The sequence below is a fragment of the Nanorana parkeri genome, unplaced genomic scaffold (assembly GCF_000935625.1).
Source record: "Nanorana parkeri isolate BGI_ZX_2015 unplaced genomic scaffold, ASM93562v1 scaffold34, whole genome shotgun sequence".
NCBI classification, from domain to species: domain Eukaryota; kingdom Metazoa; phylum Chordata; class Amphibia; order Anura; family Dicroglossidae; genus Nanorana; species Nanorana parkeri.
The window spans coordinates 117,320-139,334 of NW_017306302.1; the positions used below are offsets into that span (position 1 = coordinate 117,320).

General features: G+C 42.9%; 1 protein-coding gene across 1 annotated transcript in view; it reads left to right on the forward strand.

The window, feature by feature from the left end:
• Window positions 1–1,471: 1,471 nt before the first annotated feature.
• Window positions 1,472–22,015, forward strand: part of PAPD4 (poly(A) RNA polymerase D4, non-canonical) — a 46,549-nt gene continuing 26,005 nt past the window's right edge. The window contains exons 1-7 of the mRNA XM_018569117.1: window positions 1,472–1,776; window positions 3,986–4,111; window positions 12,866–13,118; window positions 13,978–14,092; window positions 14,169–14,260; window positions 19,794–19,860; window positions 20,054–20,120. Coding sequence (XP_018424619.1) covers window positions 1,670–1,776; window positions 3,986–4,111; window positions 12,866–13,118; window positions 13,978–14,092; window positions 14,169–14,260; window positions 19,794–19,860; window positions 20,054–20,120 — 827 coding nt within the window. The 5' untranslated portion in view covers window positions 1,472–1,669. The remainder of the gene's footprint in view (window positions 1,777–3,985; window positions 4,112–12,865; window positions 13,119–13,977; window positions 14,093–14,168; window positions 14,261–19,793; window positions 19,861–20,053; window positions 20,121–22,015) is intronic.

A 22,015-nucleotide genomic window follows, 5' to 3' on the forward strand; every position in this document is an offset into this window, starting at 1 on the left:
GCCTTTGCCGAACCCGAAGTTCCATTGGCCCAATTTATGTCTGGGTAATTGAAGTCACCCATCACGACTACATTGCCCTCTCTCCCAGCTATTCCTATCTGTGAGTGAAGATTGACTTCTCCCTCTTCCCCTATATTTGGAGGTTTATAGCAAGTACCCACGAGAAGTTTACGGCTAGCGTCCGTCATATCTAGCTTAATGTGATAGCAATAACATTAAAGGAGAACTATGGGGTTAGGGCTTTTCCCCATAGTTCTCCTAAGGGTAACGGGAGGACACAAACTAGCGTTCTCCCGTCACCCTAAGCTCAGTATACCGCAAGCTACCGCTAGCGTTATACTGAGACGCTGCAGCCGGAGCGGATCCCGACATCGATGTCGAGATCCGCCCAGCTGCGTGAGTGACAGTTGGCTCTGCCTATCTAGAGGCAGAGCTAGCTGTACCCGCCCCCTCCCCCGTCCGTTCCGCCAAATAAAAAAAAGTATAAACCTCCCCTCCAAAAAATCTTTAAGTCCCCCACCCCCATATAAACGTAAATACGCATCAGATGCGGCTGAGCATGAAAACGTCAACATGTTACATATCGCCGCGAACGTCGCAGTGTGATCAATAATTCTGGGGCCATCAATAACTGATAACACGAAACTGATGAGCGGTAAAAGCTTTTAAAGCGTTGCCTATGGCCATTTTTGGGTATTGTAGTTTTTTGAGGTTTCGCGGGCGCGTGCAATTTTAAGGCTTTACATGTTTGGTGACTTTTTACCCAACGTGACCCCATTTTTTATATTTTACCAAAAAATTGGGTAATAATAAATGTTTTATAATTTAATATAGGGGAAAGTTGTTTTTTTTTTAATTTTCGGTCATTTTTCCTTACTATAGTAAAAAATAAAACCCCCAGTGATGATTAAATACCACCAAAAGAAAGCTCTATCTGTCCCCAACAAATGGTATTAAATTCATTTCAGTACAGTGTTGCATGACGGAATAAATGTCAGTCAAAGTACTGCAGCGCTGAATACTGGACAATGGCTGGGACTGGAAGGGTGTTTAACACCGCGGACTTCAAGTGGTTAAAGAAAACTGGAGCATGTGGCTATGCCTGCAGTTAGATGCCAGAGGTGTCCTGGACAAGCTGGACATGTTGAAGGGTATGCCACAGTGAAACCCACAAGCACAGGTACCCTGGGTGCACACTGCCCGTTTATTATTACTGGCAGGGACTTTGCTGGGGGAAGATCCCAGTTTCCTCATCTCATGTAACCTCTGGTCATCCCTCCCCTCGTCACCACACATAAACACCCGCCAGGGGGCGCTGCGACACCCACACCAGGCACACTGTCAACACACACAGAAAGAGACGTACTGTGACTCCGCCTGGGGGAGGGACTTCAGGCTTGTGATTGGTCAGCTCTAGCCATGTGATGGTTGTTGCTTATCATGCTGTCCTGTTCCTCCCCGGCTCTCCCCTGACTTCTGTTCTGTCTTGTCGCCGCCCCCGTGTCTTCCTCTCAGCTGCTGTCCGCCATTTCCTCCGGAGCCTCCGACTTCCTGTCATACGTCTCTGCCTCTGACCGCTTCCTGCTTGGACTGACCAGGCAGGCAAGCGGCCGGCTGTGGCCTGGCACTCCCAGGCTAATGTGCGGCCCGAGCCGGGAGGCGGAGGAGGATGTTCCCGCACTCCCCCAGCCTGGGCCGCAGTCCTCTGCTCCCCTCACACCCACATCAGCACCACCCCGGGGAGCTGCTGAGCACCGAGCGCCTGCTGCACCACAAGTGAGTCCCGGGGGGGGGAGGTGGGCTTGAGACAGTGCCTTTGAGGGGGACACAGTATAAGTGGACAGAGCCTCGGAGGGGAGACAGAGTATGAATGGGTAGAGTCGTGGAGAGGGTAACAGAGTATGAGTGGACAGTGCCATTGAGGGGGACACAGTATAAGTGGACATGGCCTCGGAGGGGAGACAGAGTATGAATGGGTAGAGTCGTGGAGAGGGTAACAGAGTATGAGTGGACAGTACAAAATGATTGAGGAGGGTAGGCTCGGACACCCCGGTGCTTTAGCAAAGTATACAAATGTGTAATCTCTTTAGATCAGTTGTTCTCAACCTGTGTAACCTCAGGACCCAAGTCACACCACACCGAAACGCATGGTATTCCAGTGTGGACTGTCAAACTGGGGGTGGGTGGTGCTTTTGCGGTGGCATTCAAGTGAGTGGCAACGCAACACACCTCCCGCACCAGAATGCGTGGTAGGTGTGATTGTGTGGTACAGTGCGTTAATAACACGGGGCTATGCAATTAATGCACTGTACTAGTGTGAATGGGCTCTCAAAAACACAGACACAATCTCACACACTCACTCTCACACACACATACATATTCTCCCCCCCCCAATTTTGTTTTTATTTTATTTTTTAAGGTCCTCCCAGTCTCCCTACCTTCAAGAACTAGCGTGGATCCTCAGACTGGTGGCCAGTATGGGCTACTGTGCTGTGACGGAGCTCCATCCATATGTGCATTGCTTGTACAACTCCCTTGCACGTCCTGTAGAGGTGCCGGGAGCCAGAATGTTAAATCACTCTGGTCCAGGCACCGCTGCATGGCACGTGAGAGAGCAATGCACGTATGCATGAAGCTCCCTCACGGCCATACCCCCAGCCCACCCCACCTCAAGCTGACGCTCGGCGCTGGTCAGTGTGAAAACTGACAGTGCTGCATTAGGGGGAGGCTGAGGAACCTCTCACCTAGTGCAGTGGAAGGCATGCAGTGACCCCCTTTTGGGTCGTGACCCACCAGTTGAGAAGCACGGCTTTAGAGTGATAAAGCTGGGACTTGCAGTAAGAGAATTTCACCAAACAAGGTTTTTAGTGCCTTCCTTTGCAGTCTGTATACTTGTCTTCTCCACCTTTACCAGTGGTCCTGCAAGGAACGTATTGGCAGCATTTAGTGAATATTGTCCCACAAAACACACTCACTTGTAAAACTTTCAAATGACATGCCCTGCACCCCGGGCAAAGCTCTCTGTATAGCTGGTGGACTTTGTAGTCATGTGCAGAAAACTCATCTCATGTCTAGGGTTACAGTATGTAACACTTGTACAAGTTAAAGTGTATGTTATCCCAAGATATCATTTTTCATATACTCTCTGTTTTTCCGTGTAGATGTTCATAAATGTCCCATGGTCTGTCTTTATTTCTCAGCTTGCTGTCAAATATCTGGTGATCCTGCCAGTCCACCTTTCTTTTTTCAGTCTGACCACACCTCGTATAGAAGCAGATCTGTGCTGGTGTGGTCAGTTTGTGTGTCCGTTTGGGAGATGCAGTACATCATGCTGACCCATGTGGTGCTTGTATCTACCTTAGTCAGTATAACCCACCATGCCCTCCACCCGGCCTTCTGTGTGTGATTGACAGAAGCTCCCAGCAGGAGGCTTGCTGTCAGACTGCAGCTGTTCATAGCCAGTACAGCTGTGAGTTGGCTGAGAACAGATCGGTAATAACCAGGATTTCTATACATGGATTATTTAGCATTGAAATTTCCAACTATATACCTGTGCATGACTTAATACTCTGACCCCCTGCATGATATAGAGACACATCCCTTGCTATGTGGAAGAAGCACTTGAAGGGAGGCTGTGCGCTCATGTCGCTGCCAAATAAAACCTAAGAGTAAGGTACATAAGGATTATTTTGTGTTAAAGTAAATTAGATTACAGTTAAATACTATTTGCTGAGTTACTGTTGGCTTGTGCCCTGTGTTCACAAATACTTTAAGGCGTGTCCTTATGCAGGCAGTGTGTGCAAATGCAGGCTCAGGTTAGCGTTATTCATGAATACATTATATTTAAAGCTCTCAGAAGCTCTGCAATCGCAGACTATGGATTGTTTGGACGAGATATTATTGTTTTAAAGTCATTAGGCAAGTGCCGCTTTTTATTTGCTAATTTATTGTTTCTTAAATGTGTATTAACATGACAATATTTTAGTCTTTCTAGAATGCTGATGAGTGGAAATGCTCTGCCTATGACTCCAGTGTCCTCGCCACCATGGTCGTATGGAAATCACAGCCCTTTAGTCAGCCCAAGTTCCTCTTCTCCATTCCAGAACAGGAAGTGAGTCTTTGTGTAATATCGTTTGAAGTTTCTCTTAAAATGGTTGTGAAATAAGTAGTACCGTATATACTCGAGTATAAGCCGTCCCGAATATAAGCCGAGGTACCTAATTTTAGCCAAAAAAACTGGGAAAAAGTATTGACCCGAATATAAGCCGAGGGTGGGAAATGAGGCAGCTAATGGTAGATAGATACCATTAAAATACATTAATATTTATTTAAAAGAAAAATAACCTAGCTCTGTAAGTGGAAAAGGGGGTACAGGGCTACATATCATGTACTACGGATCATTTAACCCATTCATATTAGCAGAGGATAATTGTAAATCTATTGTTCAGTGCACTCTATATGTAGTATATAGTACATGTACATATAGAGTGCCTGCAACAATACATTTACAATGATCCTCTGCTAACATGAATGGGTTAAATGATCCATAGAACAGGGCTACATACAGATCATTTAATACATTCATGTTAGTATAATTGTAAATGTATTGTCTGCACTGTATTAGCAGTATATACTCTATATAGAGTATATACTGCTAATACAGTGCAGACAATACATATATAATTGCTTAATTAATCTCTCTCTCTACCCCCTCCCTCCCCCCCCTCCCCTCACTCACTGTGTGCCGGTGATCGGATCATCACATCACGGAGAGAGCAGGGACGAGTCAGCGGCGCGCTGATCCAGTGGGAGGAGCTCCAGGTGGGGTCCTAATTTAGCTGGCTCAGAGGTGCCTGCCCGCTAAATTACAACCCCACCTGGAGCTCCTCTCGCCTGATCAGCGCGCCGCTGACTCATCCCTGCTCCCCTGCTGTACTGGCGCTGCGGGGGTTTTTTTTTCTTCTTACTTACCTCGCCGAGCGTCGCGGCTGCTCCGGTGGGCGGCGCTCCGAGCGGGGTCATCTGGCAGTCTCCGGCCACCTAAATTAGGACCCGGAGACTGCCAGATGACCCCGCTCGGAGCGCCGCACACCGAGCAGCAGTGACGCGACGCTCGGCGAGGTAAGTAAGAAGACGCGCTGGCGCTGACTCGAGTATAAGCCGAGGGGGGCACTTTTCACCCAAAAAAATGGGCTGAAAATCTCGGCTTATACTCGAGTATATACGGTATTTGTAAAATGTATGCATTGATTTATACTTGTAGTGATAAATGTGACTGCAGTTTGGGAATTGATATTGATGGTAGAAATGTGTTGGTATTACATGTTGTCTCCCAAGTGTGCATAACAGTATCTTAAAACAGTGCACTGGATTTAAGAGGAATGTGGACAACTACAGTGCTCTGTGATTAGCGTGGTTATGGGTGCTTAGGATCTCTAAGAAAGTGTATGTTAACATTACTAAAGTTGGGGGGTGAGGATGTGCAGCATTTGCCATAATGTGCAAGTATGCACAGTAATTGTACTCAGTATGGTGCATTTAACTCTGGATGTACTCTGCTCCAGCAATAAAAGGTGCAAGCTACCCTGTGCGGCCCTAGAGCTCCCAGTGCCGCTCTATGGGGCCTGCTGCAATATTTTTCTCTTCTTCCTCTAGGTCGGGGGTTTCCTTGCTATAAACTGTTTTTGTTGTCTGTAAATGCATGTTAGACAGTAGGCTTATGTTTGGTCATCTGCCCATCCTAATACCAGGTTTAAGGGCTTGGTCACTCATCACGTGGTAACGCACAGCAAAGCAACATTCACATGTTGGCGCATTGTGGTGCCATTAGGTTTGATTTGCATGCCAACGAACAACCAGATGGCACCTTTGCAGCGCACCACAATGCACTATGGGGGACATTTATCAATACTTCCTTAATAGTTGTGGTTGCTGATCTGTCGCATCTTGCATAGCAAGTTAGGGATAGATTTATTACATATACACAAGTCGCATAATAAATTCCAATATCCGCACCTATTTTCCAACTGCTCCTTAACACTTCTTAGTTCTGCAACAGATGTGTTGTTAATTGCCAGAAGAGATGATTGAAGTTGAAGCAGAAGCAATAGCAAGAATAGAAATAGAATATAGGCCACAGTCGCTATTTGGCCATACAATCAAGCCAAAATAAATCTTTCTCTTTGGTCACAAAACAGCCCCAAAGATTCATGCACAAAGTAGCACAACTACTTTAAGAAATGTCTTCCAACAGGAAAGAACTTCGAATTTCTCTATAAAGAAGTAAGATAAAAAGTATTTTTTGCTCCCTGTAAAGCAGTCAGAGATGGAGCTATAGATATTCTGTTTTCATTGTAGTTAAGTTGAAAATGGGCTAAATACATTGCAGGTGCATCAAAACCAAAGGTGTTCAAAGTCTTGGGGCCCATTCACTTCTGTCTGGTGTGTTAACGTGCCCATGTTAAAGTAGCCCGTTCATTTAAAGTGATGCTAAACCCAGGAGTTAAATCCTTCATTCAAGTACCTTTAACTATCCACAAAAATGTATCTTATTTGTGTGTCACTCGGTTGTAGATCCTCACATCATCTCTGAATTGCTGCTGACACTGTCCTTCCTTCTGGAGGGTAGCTACTTTTGTACCCTATGTTCTCTGTGTGTTGTAAAGTGGTCACCGCTCCGAGCTCGCTCCCGTGATGAACTACAATCTCACGTTTAGTTTACTCATTTGAGATTGTAGTCCATCACGGGAGTGAGCTTGGAATGGTGGCTACTTTACAACATACACAAGACTCACTAACCCCACTGTATCTATGGACGAAGCCATGGTTGTTAACCGGACTGCTGTCCTGAATTACAAATACGTCTTCGTTGTTAAATTAAAACATATGACACGTATGAACTTTAGCTACATGCTCCAAATCCTCAGCCAACGAGGTTTGATGGGTTACAATTGGTGGGGGAACCTTACCAGCTGTGGCCTGAGCAGAACCCCTGAGGCAGTTGAGAAATCACTCCCAAGTTATAGTGTGGCTCCATCACATACACAGAAAAGCAGGCTGACTCGTATTCTTCCAGTCCATTCTATTAACCACATAAAACTGTTTTCATCCCATGTAAAATAATTTGCTTGGCCTGGGTAAAATTCTCAAACATTTTGAACCATTATGAATAAAAAATGACATTCATCTCTGTCTACTTCACATTGCTACTAAGGCAATATTGATAGTTTCTGAATTAGCCATTAAAGCAAATATAAAAGGTTTTATTTCTTGAAGTAAGAAAACTTTGATCTGCTGAGGGAAATGTGATATTTTACCCTTTCTCAGCAACAGGCAGGCCACCAAATCATGTTGTTTACCCCTAAAGGTACATATTGGGTATTATTTCTACCTTCTTGGTAAACGCCTAGTTACACGGAAAGGGTCTCATCTGTATTCACTGAATAACTTGTGTCCTTGGAGTATGCATATGCAGCAGAGCCATGTCTCCATGGGGTTGTTATGCCTGCATGTTGACTTTCAAATAGCTTTAAAACAAATCCTCTTCTCTTATATAAAAATATAATATGTATAGAGGCTTTCTCTCAGTAAGTAAAAAGTAGTTTTTTGTGTTCTCTGAATGATACAAAAATAATCTACACCAAGGGTGGCCACATTAATTTGGAATTCGGGAGCCGGTCTGGCCAATCCAGGAGCTAGCAGAATATTTTTTTTAGGAGCCAACTCCATTGACAACAACCAGAGAAAACCTCAAAAGTTAGACGCCAGCTGTAATTTTTAAGGAGCATTGGGTACCTGGGCTCCCGGGATTTGTTCAGCCCTGATCTGTACTGAGAAAAGGTTTCTTTACAATCAAGTTATAATGTACTTCCAGCTTTGTATTTATCCATGCATAAATGGACACGGGAATTGACTGCGACAAAAAAAGCACATCACCACTGGTGACTGCAATGCAAACAATGTAATTATTGGATATTAAAGTAGTATTAAGGTCTGGGTGTTTTTTTACCCTAATGCATTCTCACCATTAGGGTAAAAACAGCCCAGGACCTTTTTTTTTTTTTTACCCCAGTCTCCCCCACACTTACCTCTTAGCTGCGCTCGTCCCCTCCGCCGGCCCCGAAGCGATCCTGTGTACCCTGAACTTCCGGGTTGCGGGGGAGTATACTGAGGGCAGAGGAAGAGCATGGTGGGGACACACTAGAAAATTAGGTAAGAAGTACTTTTTAAAAAAAAAACAGCCTCCAGCAAAGGATGGTCTCCTTAAAGGAGAAATGAAAAAAAAAAGTTGGCTTTAATATCACTTTAACTGGTAGTTCTAATTTATGAAAACCAATTGGTTTTCTTCAATCTCCATCCGAAAAGCCAAAAGAGATCTGAAAGCCAAAAGAAATTGCATGTTACTTTGGGGGAATGAGGGTTGTTTGCCAATCGGCAATGTCACACAGGAAGTATATAGCCCTGTGTAGGCTACAACTCCAGAGACTTGTAGCTTACACCGGACTTTCCTTTCTGAGTGGCTAAACGGAGCTTCGGAGAAGAGATAAAAAGGGAAGTTTGTGCTGCAGACAAAGACTTTGTTCAAGTGTTAATTTGACCTGTATTGGCAAAGCACGGATTCACTCTGTGCTCTTCTTTTCTTAATCCGTAAAAACCGATATTAAAACATATTTAGTGCATCTTTGCAAAACATGCACATTTCCCCATGTGGTTGATGTATCAGACATATATTGTACTCCTACCTACCTCTTTGACATAACACAACACAAGTGTGGTGTCAGCCCTGCCTGATTAATTTCCAAAGGATTACAAGGAACACGGACCTCTCCTCATCGCCATAACCCTTCCTTGTGCACAGAAAGAGAGAGCACAAGAAGATAAAAGATCACAAGATTTCAGACAGATCAACAGGTTTTTTCTTCTTCACTTGTCGAACATAAATAACTAAACACTTTATTTGGTATATTTAACAGACCAAAAGGGAACGAGAAATGTATTGTTGGAGTTTACATATGCTTTGTCAGTGGTGCTTGCGTTTTTCAAGACCAAAACCCAAAAAATATTACAGGACTCAAAATATAATATTGCTCCTTAAAGTGGAACTATGCTCCAGTGACGCAATGTCTACAAGCCCCGTCGCCGGCTTTTGAGTTGGGTTTTCTGTAATCTTGGTTGGCCTGACTGGAATGATGTGCACTGGAGTTAATTCATCCCAGCGCCTGGTGGATGGTAAGCTGCACATGCTTCGTGTACAATGTAAAGCAGGGCTGGCGTCTAGCTTTGAGGTTTTCTCTAGTTGTGGTCAATGGAGAAGCTCCTAAAAGAAAAATCCTGCTGGCTCCTGAATTCTACATTATTTTTTTTCCCCTGGTGTGAAAAGTTTGCAAGGAGGAAGAGAAGAATCTTTTATTACAGAATAGACATATGTCTCTTCTGCAATTAAAAACAAACCTTCCTGCGCTGAGGGCCTGTTCACATGATATCGGGTCCGGATCAGGTGCAGATCTGCAGACACGGTGCTACTGATGCAGTGCGTTTTGGCCGCGTTTTAGTTTTTAAAAAAAATAATAATTTTTTGCTGGCGTGTGGCTGTCAGTATGTTAGGTACAGTGCGTTTGACGCGTTTTGCGTTTGCGGTCCGTTTTCTGACCGAACAAAATGTGACATGAAGTATTTTTTCTGTCGTAACCTGAACGGACTGCGCACGTGAGAACTGTAGCCCATAAAACATATAGGGATACATTGGGATGCATTTTTAGTACAGGAGTATACGGATCAGGTCAGCACAGAAAACAGACGTCGTGTGAACAGGCCCTGAAAGGTTAAAGTTCTGCTGGAAAACTCTGACTGTATGTACACAGAAAGTTCACAGTACCCCTCTAAGGCAATCCAAACTCACTTTTTCCTCCTTGGAGTTCAAACAACAATGTACACCCCCTTGTACCACTCTTACCTGTGGTGTAGGAAACCAGCAGAGCCATACTTGCCTGTGATGTAATTATGGCACGCACTGGGAGAGGCCTAATGTCCACTACTGTAGTGACAAAACAGTGGGACTTACTCTCTCCGTGCGTGATTCTGAATTAAAAGAGAACTATGGTGTCAGTGTTTTTTCCCCATAGTTCTCTTCAGGGTCACGGCAGGGCATATACTAACCTCCTCCAGTGACCCAAAGCTCAGTATATAGCAAGCTATTGCCCGTGATATATACTGGGAGTGCCACAGCCAGGATGGATCTTGATAATACTGTCAGGATCCACCCAGCTGCGTGAGTGACGGCTCTCTCTGCCTATCTAGAGGCCGAGTCAGCTGTGCCCGCCCCCATCACCATCCATTCCTCAAGTCAGCGCTGGAGAATCGGAAAGGGGGGAATCCCTGCTTGGAGCTGTGACGGACAGTCACCGCTCACTGCAGGGAGATGATCGGGAAGTGAGTCAGTGACAGTATATGTTCGCTCACTTCTCCATCGATAGAGCCGATGTGTGACAGCTTCTTTGTGACAGGTCGGCTCTAACTATGAGGATGAGTGGAAATCACTCTCCTAGTTCTCCTTTAAGGGAGATACTCAATAGACCAGTACCATGCCACTGACCATCACAAAAGATGCATGGGGGAGATTCTTTCTAACTATGTGTTATTTAACTAACAATGGTAGGAAAGACCCTCAACTGTCCATATCGTTCACATCCACACCCGTGGTCCTTAGGTTGTGTATCCTGGGATTAAATGGCTGCTTTATTATCACGTTGCACATCAGAGGAAACTTTCTGCTTTGGCCAGAGTTGAAATTGAAACCCTTCCTCTCAGCAAATGCTGCCCCTGATAATGTAGGCAGATAAGTCGGAATGTCCAGTGTCTTTTCAGTCTCCTTTTAGATCTACCAAAATGATGTCATTAGAAGTCCTCCCTAACCAATCCGCGTGTATCTAGTCAAGTAGGTGATCATACTTCATAATAATGGCAGGTCTAAAGAGGATTACTCACCCTGATTACAAGGTGTATAGCATTGGCGCTCTTGTACAATTCCCACTGACAAAATACCATGTGATTGCATTCTGTGCTGGTTGTGGATCATACCATGAGGCTCCTACACACAGACACTATTGTTATTAGAGGAGAGAGGGTCTTCATATAGTTAGTTGACATGTACTGCTGTCAGAGTAGAAAGGACTTTCTGTCATTTGTGTACTGGGTGGGGCCTAAGTACAGATTTTAATGTTGTAAAGAATGTAAGGGCTTTTGTCAATGGGCTTTCAGCTTGTTTGGATGGCATCAGTTTGAGATGCTTAGGAGATTATTCATGATTCATTGACTTGCAGTTGACCTTCTTCTGAACTGCAGTAGACCTGCTTCAAGCAGGTTTTGCATGCCCATGGAGTGTATGGGAATGCAAAACCTGCTTGAAGTGAGAAAAAGCCCATTGACACGGGCCCTAACTTGCACCGTGTGCCTTTCCCCCTGGCATTGCATGTGTTTACATCAAGTTCAGAAGGGCATGCCCTGTAGTACAAATCCATCATACGTGCAGAGCTCAATACCACTGCTAGCTCTCCTCAAGTGTATCAATATCTATCACGGTCTCATAGATTAGTCATATTGCTACCTATTACCTTGTACCCTGCCAGAATAATGGAAGGGGGAATGCTTTGTCCTGCCTGCAGCAGACCAGTGACATTTCCCAGTATGTTCCTCTCAAGCACACCTTCAGAGGATGGGTCTAGTTGCTCCTGCTACTCGGTGACTGGTTCATAAAGTGACAGTAAACTCAGGAGGTAAATCATAAAAATACATTCAAGTACCCCAACTATTAACAGAAATATCTTATTTGTGTGTCACTCGGCTGTAGATCCTCAAATCATCTCTGAATTGGTGCGGACACTGTCCTTCCATCTAGAGGGGGGCTACTTCTGTTCCCCACGGTTCCTGGATGAGTTTTAACCCCTTCGTGACTGACGACGTACAGTGTACGTCGCAAGTGATGCACAAATAAGGTTCAGTATTGATAATAGTTCAGGTACTTAAATCTTAAAAATGCGATCAACTCCTGAGTTTAGTGTCACTTTAAAGGTAAAAGATTGTAAGCCCTCAGGGGCAGGGCCCTCCTTCCTCTTGTCTTGAATTGTATTGTGAGTGTAATGTCTTCCTTTATATTGTAAAGCGCTGCACAAACTGTTGGCGCTATATAAATACTGTATAATAATAATAAAAGGTGCATTTTCGAATGATACTGTTTTAAATATGTTTACATTTTTATAACCGTTGTGCTTTTGTTTGCAATTTGAAGATGTAAAAACGTGCAAAGTGAATTTGGGTTCTTTTTTGCCCAGATTATCCTTTTTACTTAGACAAATTCTACATTTTGAATCACTTTTACGGTAAGCGCTTTAGGTTCCATTTTTCCTCACTATAGCAAGAGGTTAAGTTATGCACTGCTGAGTATAGTGTTCTTTGTTTCAGGGTTAAAGTGTAAACCTGTCATAAGAGAAACATGCTATTGATGACCTCTCCTTTTGAAAATGCTTACTACCTGGCTGTTGTGCTGACCATCCTGTTTAAAGTATTGAAGCCTTAAGATCAGTTCAACAGCCGGCAACCAGCATTTTAGGAGGTAGTCAGCAGTGGAACACACACATTTCTCAGACAGCTTATTTGTAAATGTTTATCATGTTTATTCTGTTCTCTTGTTTTGATTACAAAGCTGTACTAAGCGTCTGTCACCTTCACCAAACCACTGGAGTCATTTCATATATATATATATATCACTGTTTCTACATTTGTTGCTGGTGGTGGTTTTTGCAATGTCACAGATTACAACAGTACATTGTTTTTTTTCTTTTTTGTTTTTTTTCTTTCTTTTGATCTTTAGGAGGAGAAGCGATGAAGGCAATGGGCAGTATGATGTAAAAAGGCAAAGGTTTCAATCCCCTCAGCAACCTTCGTCTGTCATTCACCAAGCAGTGCCTTTAAGAGATGACCTCCGCCACCATTTCCCAGGATCTGTGGGACTGCCGCTTAGGCTGGCACCTCCACCCCACGAGATAAATGGGCAAGTTTCATCATCCGGAGATGCCTGGTTGTTTGACCTCATAGAAACCACTTTGCCTGTTGCTAAAGACAAGGTATTAATGACTTTGTATTTTTTTTATTTTTGTATTTTTTTTTTGTTTTATTTTTGATTTTTTGTATTTTTGTAAAGGTGGCCATACACTCTACAACCATCGCAAGACTTTAGTCTTGCGATGGTTGTAAAGGGATTAAAAAAACGTACGATCTGCCTATCTTGGACAGGCAGATCGCACTCTCGATCATCGCAAGCCCGCCCCCCTGAGGGGCGGGCTTCCGATGACCGCAATGCTGAACGGGCAGTGTGCGCGTGCGCACACCGGCCCGTTCAGCATTTATCTTCCAAGCACCGTTCTAACCAGCCGAGAATCGTACGATTCCCGGCTGGTTTTCGAACATGCTGGTTCGACAGAAGACGTGCGACCGTACAGTAGAAACGGTCGCACGTCTCCGTTCACACTGCTCGATTATCGTACGAAAAACCGATCGCATACGATTATCGTACGATAATCGTGCAGTGTATGGGCACCTTTAGGGGTGTATAAATCTCAGGACTTGGAAATGCAAATCCTTTAGCAGGTAAATCAGCTCTTGTATATTTATGCTCGTTATAACATAGTTATCAGTGTTGGCTCTTGTATTTCTGTCCTGACAGGTTCCCTTTAAAAGCTCTCTGTGATTAGCTGATTAATAGTGGTAGCAGCTATGTAACACCCTCCTGTCATTAGACTTCATGATCTGGAGAGGCTTAGTGACTCTTATTTTTAAATATTTATACTTGACTGAATATAGCTTTACTTGCTTGTATGTTAGTATTTAGAGGTGTTAGACCCACAACTCATTGTAAAATGCAACATAAAATCTTAAGGTGTTGTGACCTGAAACATGCCTTTGATTCCTGTTATTCCGCTGCAGCTGAGCCAGCAGATTCTGGATTTGTTTCAAGCCTGTCAGCAGCAAGTCACTGACTTGAAAAAGAAAGATGTCTGTCGAGCAGAACTCCAGAGAGAAATTCAGCAAATCTTCCCCCGTAGGTACATAGACAGCTGGTTTGATCCATTTGTTGCCTATTATTTTGTTTCATGATTATGCTTTACTCTTTCTAGAGAGCAGGCTGTACTTGGTTGGCTCTTCGCTCAATGGGTTTGGCACAAGAAGCAGCGATGCAGATTTGTGCTTGGTTATGAAAGAGGAGCCAGTAAGTACTTACACTCAAGTTTTCATTGTATAGTATGTGGAATTGCTGGTTACATACAAATTGTTTTCTTAATGCGTTAAAGTCACACTTCCTAATTCCTCAGTCTAATCTTTTTCATAAAAAAACAAAGTTGTCCTGAGCGCATGGTCTTCTTCTTGTGTACCCTGGTCCCTATATAGATGCTGGTCGGTCCAGAGCTAGATACATTCTGCAGACAATGTTGTGGAGATATATCTATCTAGATAGATCTATCTAGATCTCTCTCTCTCTCTCTCTCTCTCTCTATATCTATATCTATATCTATATCTATATCTATATATATATATAGTGTGAGAACTAGCCTTAAACAGTAGGGCATTAAGGATTTGGCTACTCACGTTTTAGGGCTTCCTTACCCACTTTTAGTAACAAAGTTCTCAAAACATAATGCAGTTGCCTTAGCAGGGGTTGTTCTACATTTCTCTTTACAAAAACATGCATTCAGCCTCCTGGTTTTGCTTTTGCAGCACCACTGCTCTGGCCTTAGTTCTCAGGCCCTTGTCTGTGTCCCTCAGACAACACAAAGACCCTCCTGACTTGCTAATTTGGTATACACCTTGCAGCTCCCTGCTGCACTGACCTCCACCCTAGCTCCTGGGTGGTGCCCTCCTGGGCAGAGACCTCCTGTGTCCCAGATGCAACTCTGGACACTCGCCAGCACCTGTACCATAAGGGCTGTGCACAGCTGCATAATCAGTGGGTGCTGGTCAGTACCAAAATATGGACTCAGAATTAGAGGCGTTATCCTATCCAAATCCATATGTAACACACATATCCTGGATCACCTCTACCTGTATGGCTGAGAACCACGGGTAACCTCCAGCCCTCCAAAAGCATTGTCACAATACACACATACACAAAAGGGTCCCCAGCACACTTTCAGGCTAGATAGCAAAAACAAAAAACCTAAACTGTTAAACTACTTTTATACACTGTTGCGTCAAGGCACCTCTGATAAATGTTGTCCCTAAGTACACGATCGGAATTTCCCAACATATATAGCAATACACACACACACATTTGTTGGTACCCTTCCACAAAAAATGACCCCACAGATTCCTCTGCCAACCGGTAGTGTGGCCCACTCCTTAAGAAAAATTAAAGGGTGCCTTCTCCAGACTGCATGTTTTAGCTTTTTCCATAGATCTTTGATAGCATTCAGATCAGGCCACTTTAGAATACACTGGTGTTTTGTTTTTCACTATTCTTAGGTGCTATTAGCTGGATTTTTGGGTCCTTTATCCTGTTGAGAAACCTAGGACTTAGACAGAGCTCTCAGACACTGAGTAGTAAATTTTTTTGCAAAATTCCTTCATATTCTTGAGATTTCATTGTGCCTTGCACAGATTGGAGGCACTCCGTGTCAGAGGCAGCAAAGCAGCCCCAAAACATAGCCGAGCCTCCTCCATGTTTCACAGTAGGTACAGTGTTCTTTTCTTCAAAAACTTAGTTTTTCATCTGTGAACATAGAGCTGATGTGTTTTGCCAAAAAGCTCCAGTTTTATTTCATCTGTCCAAAGGATGTTCTCCTAGACGCATTGTGGTTTGCCAATATGCAGTTTAGCAAAATCTAGTCTGGCTTTTGTACGTTTTTCTTTCCACAGTGGAGTCCTCTTGAGCCGTCTTCTTTCTTTGAGCCCACTGTCACTCCGAAAACAATGGATGGTGCAATCCGATATTGATGTACCTTGACCTTGGAGTTCTGCTTGTATCTGTTTGGAAGCTTTCCTTGGCTCTTTGTCATTCCCACTATTCTCTACAATCTGGGGTCGATTTTTATTTATTTTTCTCTTACGGCCTTGTTAATGGAGGCTGGCTACACTAAACTTCTCAATATTTGAAACTGTAGTCACAGGAACATCAGGTCTTATATCCTTTGCCTTGCTGGTCTATAATTTCTAGGGCTGGTACTGATTAAAATTTTTGTGTTCGATTTAATCAAATTTTTTTAATCGATTAATTTCGATTAATTATAACGCACATACAGATCCAACTACATTGGCCTATACACATACAGCACAGCAATGAAGTAGTACAATGAACTAGGATCACACTAATCCAGAACGTTATTAACCAGTTGACATCCGCGGTGTTAAACCCCCTTCCCATCCAGGCCATTTTTCAGTATTCAGCGCTGCGGTACTTTGACTGACATTTATTCCGTCATGCAGCGCTGTACTGAAATGAATTTTATACCCTTTTTTGGGGACAGATAGAGCTTTCTTTTGGACATGTGCCCCATTCAATATGGCCGTCGCTTGAGTGGGGCAACTCAGAATAATAACGTGCTGGATTAGTGTGATTCTAGTTCATTGTATTACTTCATTACTGTGCTGTATGTGTATAGGGCAATGCCTTGCCTGGCACTCGTGCAGAAAGTTTCTTGGGCAAACTCACCGACCCAAGTGGCTCCTTCAGCTAACAAAGGGAAGGGGGGAGGAGTCTGGTGACGTCACGGATATCGACGTCACTGGACTCCTCCCCCCTCCCCTTCGTTAGCTGACGGAGCCACTTGGGGACATCGACATCACCGGACTCTGGAGGAGTCCGGTGACGTCGATGTCCGTGACGTCACCGGATCGCCGGTGGGACTCCCGGAAGGCGGCAAAGAGAGGTGTTTGTTTTCATTAGCGATCAAATGAATTTTAATCGATCAAAAAGTTTCACGATTAATTGAGAAATCGTTAATTTCAGCAGCCCTATAATTCTATTTTCCATTTCTTGAGAGAACTCTCTCTCCTTTGCTTTCTTCTGACCCATGTTCAATGTGGTGCACACAATGATACCAAACAGCAGAGTAACTACTTTTCTCCTCTTAAATAAGCTTACTGACTGATTTTTAGATTTAAATCATGTGAAATGCTAATCACAGAAAGCAGTTTGAAATATTGCCATTATCCAATTATTTAAAATCTTTTCTAGAGCTATCAACGTATCTGGCCAAACCATTTTAGAATATCTTTGTACAATAAGCCATAATTTCTCCCTTTTCAAGCTTTATTTGTTTTGCTGTATGGCAAACCAAAGGCATGCGGATATACATGAGACAATTGCTTTTGATTTCTTCAGTTTTCAGGAGGAATGAAGCATTGTTTCAATGAGCTGTAAATTTGTCCATGTGTATGTATGTGTGTGTGTATATAATGAGGAGGATGATGATGATAATGGCACAAACCGGATGCTGCATGTAAAATATTTATTCAAGGCTTAACAGAGTAACATAAAGACAGTTTAATCCCTTGACGTATTTCACACTGAATAGCACTTACACATGTAGTTACCTGAGGTTAGTCATCACACCTGCAAGTTGCTGCTATTTGCTGAGAATGCTAGCTCCCACAACAAGGCCAGGGTAGATGAAGGTCTTTAGATCCATGTGACTCTAGATGTATGTGACTTATTCTCCTTTAGTCTGTTGTCTAGTTTTCGGAATGCTTTGGACTTGATTTATAAGAACTAGAATATTTTAACCAGCTTTTAGATATGTTGCTTTTAAGGCCTCATTCACACAGGTTAGAGTGGGGCCGTACAGATCCGTGTGGCGTGCATGGCCGCATCGGGCCGTTCCTGGGAAGGACAGGTGATGCATGTGATTGTAAGCAGCAACCTGTTCTTCCCTATGGGAGTACACGGCCGTACGCTCACCCGAACTGCACATCCATGCAGGTGTCAATGCTCGGACGCAGACAGTATCCATCCTGCCTGCGTCCGAGTACGGACACCCGCATGGATGTGCGCGTATGACGGCGTACCGCTGCGTACTCCCATAGGGAAGAACAGGCTGCTGCTTACAATCACACGCAGCATCTGTTCCTTCCTGGGAACGGCCCGATACAGCCGTGCACAGCATACAGATATGTACGGCCCCACTCTGCCCTGTGTTTGAGACCTTAAGCTTACTTATGGCTGCAAAGGCTTCCTGAGATCCTAAAGTGAAGTTATGATTATGAAGTTGGCCTTATGTTTCCTCTACCTGATATCCAAAATGCAGGTGAATCTGGGAGCCCTTTGCATATAGCACCCATCTGTAAATGGAGTCCAACTTTTATAATGGGAGAAAAACAACTCTGTTGGGGAAGTGTTGTATTTTTTTACTTCTCTTGGTAGTTTTGCAATGTTCTCTGTACAGCATTAGAAATAAAATGTAGAACTGTGATTAGAAAGCCAGCTTCTTTCACTTCTTGTGTAGTTGTGCAATTCTAGGTTTGTAAGAAGTTTCCTGTAATATCTGGATAAACATAGTACTACATGGCTACTTTACAACACACACAGGGACCATGGGGGACAAAAGTCGCCCCCCTCCAGAAGGAAGGACAGTGTCAGCACCAATTCAGAGATGATTTGAGGATCTACAGCCGAGTGATACCATTTTTGACAACCGTTCAGGCACTTTAATGCATTTTTAACACCTGAGTTTAGTGTCACTTTAACCCCTTCTCGACTGATGACAGGATTATTCCGTCACAATTGTTCAGTTCGTTTACGACCAGTGATGGGATAATCCTGCCGTGCGGTACAATGAGCGCTGGCCTGTGAAGGGAACAGCACTCATTGAGTTACTGCTGTTGATGGGTCCCTCTGGGTCTGAGGCAGACCCTCAACAGCAGATTAGGTGGTTACAGCCCTGTGATCACAGCTAGAGCTGATCGCTGTAATCGCAGAGCCATGACGGCCACAAAGCTGGCAGCAGCTCACTGTGTTGTGCAACTGCGAGCCGGCTGTGTGTTACAAACGGATACAAACTATCTCTGAGGAGAATACTGTATTCTACTCTGAGATACTAAGTATCAAATGCCCTGTAAATTAAAGAAAAAACAATAACTAATTAATTAGTGCCCCTAGTTTGAAAAAATACAAATTTAAATATAAAGGTTTTTTTACATTTTTTTTTATTTTTTTTAAATAAAAAAAAAAAAAGCCAAAGTAAAAAAAAAAAAAATGTAATTAAAAAAATAAGAAAATATAGCGAGAAGGAGGCTATTAAAGATAGGAGACAAACACCACATTCTAAAATTGTTCCACTCCCAAAATAAACTGAAATCCCAGACATACCCTATAAATCAGGACAAATAAAATAATTTATTATGAATTACTTTCTGTTAACTACACTAATTATGTACACATTATTGCCATAGCTGTGAAAAATGTTTTGGTGGGTATTTTTGTGTGTGTGCATATATCACATCAAAATAAAGCTCATTTTGTCCTTTAGAAAAATGGTAAAATAGCTCCGGTCCCCAAAAGCAAATAAAGTTTCTGCAGCTTTGTCACTAAGGAGTTGAAGTGCCCCTTGCTCTCCAATAAATATCTGTGTTACAAGGCCTTGCTAGGATCTTCTCCATCAGTGGAACACATTGGCAGCAGCAGAAGATCCAAGCAAGGATCACTTGCCTAACTTTCTGCTTTATCTGCAATTTAAAAATTTGGCACAAAATATTTTTAGATGCAAAACATTTTCTTCCCTTTTAAACATAAGGCTTTTGTTTTCTGGCAGATGAATCAGAAAACAGAAGCAAGACACATACTAAGCTTACTCCAAAAACATTTCTACACCCGACTTTGTAAGTATTTCCAGTCTTTGTCCATGCCAGCATTTGCCAATGTTTTTTACTTTAGAAGTATCGATTGGTTCTCTGTGTTTTCTAAAAGTAGGCTTTATTCTGTAATGGATATTTCGAATAATATGGACAAGTATTTGCTTTCTTTTATATTGCCTCATTTAATTAAGCCTTGCATGTTGGTTTGTTTTTTTAGCTTATATTGAAAGACCTCAACTCATCAGAGCAAAAGTGCCAATTGTAAAGTTCAGGGACAAAGTCAGGTAATGCTCTGTGACTGCTAACCTGCTGAAATGCACTTTTTGTATTTTCCTAATCAAACTACAGTACTTAACGTGTATTTATACCTTTGCAGCTGAATTGGGATTACACTTACTTTTACATTTGTTCCATTTTCCCATTCACTTAGCAAAAAAATGAAAATTTGCTGTATCCCTTTGTTCCATGATGTTTCTGCAAACTCCTGGACTGAAAAATCCTGCTTAGTACTCACTCTCTGGGGGGTTGGAGTTTTTTTTTTTCAAATTGGTAACCCATCTTTACTGTGCTGGCAGATTTCATTATCATGTGTAAACTACATGAGCAGGACTGTCTGTCCTAACAAAGGGTCTTAAAGACCTAAGGACATTGAGGGACAGTTTTTTGTTTGTTGTTTTTTTAAAGTTCATGAACAGTCAGTCCCTTATCAGCTCGCAGGAATTTTTTTTTAAACGGAACTCCGGGGGAAAAACTTTAAAGTGACATTAAAGTCAAAAATGTTAATGAAAGCACTTACCTTAAATGATGTCTCTTAATCCGATCATCTTGTCATCTGTCTCTCCAGCACTGCTGCAGGTCTCTGATCCAGCGCTGACTCCTCTGAGCTTGCTGGCACTTCCTGTCCCACGGTGTCTGCATGCGGGTGCACACGCCCATAGACTTACCTTGTGTCTCTCCTTGTGTCCTTGCCAAAAATGTGATCTGTGCATGCGCCCGCCCCAACATGCTTTGTGGCCGACCGAGATTTTTCACATTTTCGGACGGGAGCGCGCAGGGAAGACACAGGTAAGTATTAACCCTTTTCAAAGCGTTGTGGTAGCTAGCAGTAGATATATGCAAAAAAACCTGAGGCTTTAATTATCCTTTAAGTGCTCATTTGTGTCTAGGTTAAAAAAAGAAAAAATTACACTCGCCTGATCCTTGGAGCGGGCTTGGTCTTAGACCTGTTCCTTGAGCCTCTCTCCCTTAAGTCATCACTTTCTATACAGTGTATGGGACTTGAGGACGCCGAGGGACATACCATCGCTGCAGCGGAGGAAGACACAGGCTGGAGGGAGCGTTGCCACAGCTGGCCCGAATTCAAAGTTCAGGTAAGTATAACTTTTGTTTTGTTTTTTGGGCACCTAGATACCATAATTTAACACTTGCAGTGCAGGGATAAGAATTGTATGCCCCCCGGAGTTCTTCCTTAACGACTAGAAGCTTTCTATGTATAATCTTGTTCCAACGAAACGGCTAAAAATAATTTGTTTAGGTATGCTGTGTGAATAGAAACACATGACAAGCATATTGAGAGGGGTTCTCAAATGGCTGCAAATGTAGAAATACCCTTTAATTTCATATGATTAAAAATGAGCTGGTGTAATAGTACTTATTCTGTGTGACTTTATAGGGACCAGTCACTATGGAAGAACTAAACTATTCAGTCATAAATTATAACTATACAGGACTTCCTATGAAAGATGAATATGTACCTTATTACTTGGCTCTACTTATTCATCCTATATCTTAACATTTCAGTCTGACTGTCAGGATCAGAGGTCTCCTTACATACCAAAGTTACTGTCAGACCTCACATACTGTCTCCCAACATCTGATTGTGTCTAAAGTTGGAGAGTTGGTAAGCAGCAACTTTCAGACTTGAAGCGACAGGCCAAGGCAGATTGATTAAAGCTAAATAAATATCATTTTTTTCTTAAGCATGCAGAATGCTAAAAATGTGGAACTGAATGTTCAGATGTGCAAACCCAGTTATCACAGGTTCTCTTTAAACTGACTGCTGTACATATTTTCTATATATTGGGCACAATGTATGAAGCTTTACACAGCTTTATTCAGTTCTTTATTTCCAGCCATGTGACTGTAAATATAAAATCAATTTCTTTTTTTTTTTTTTTTT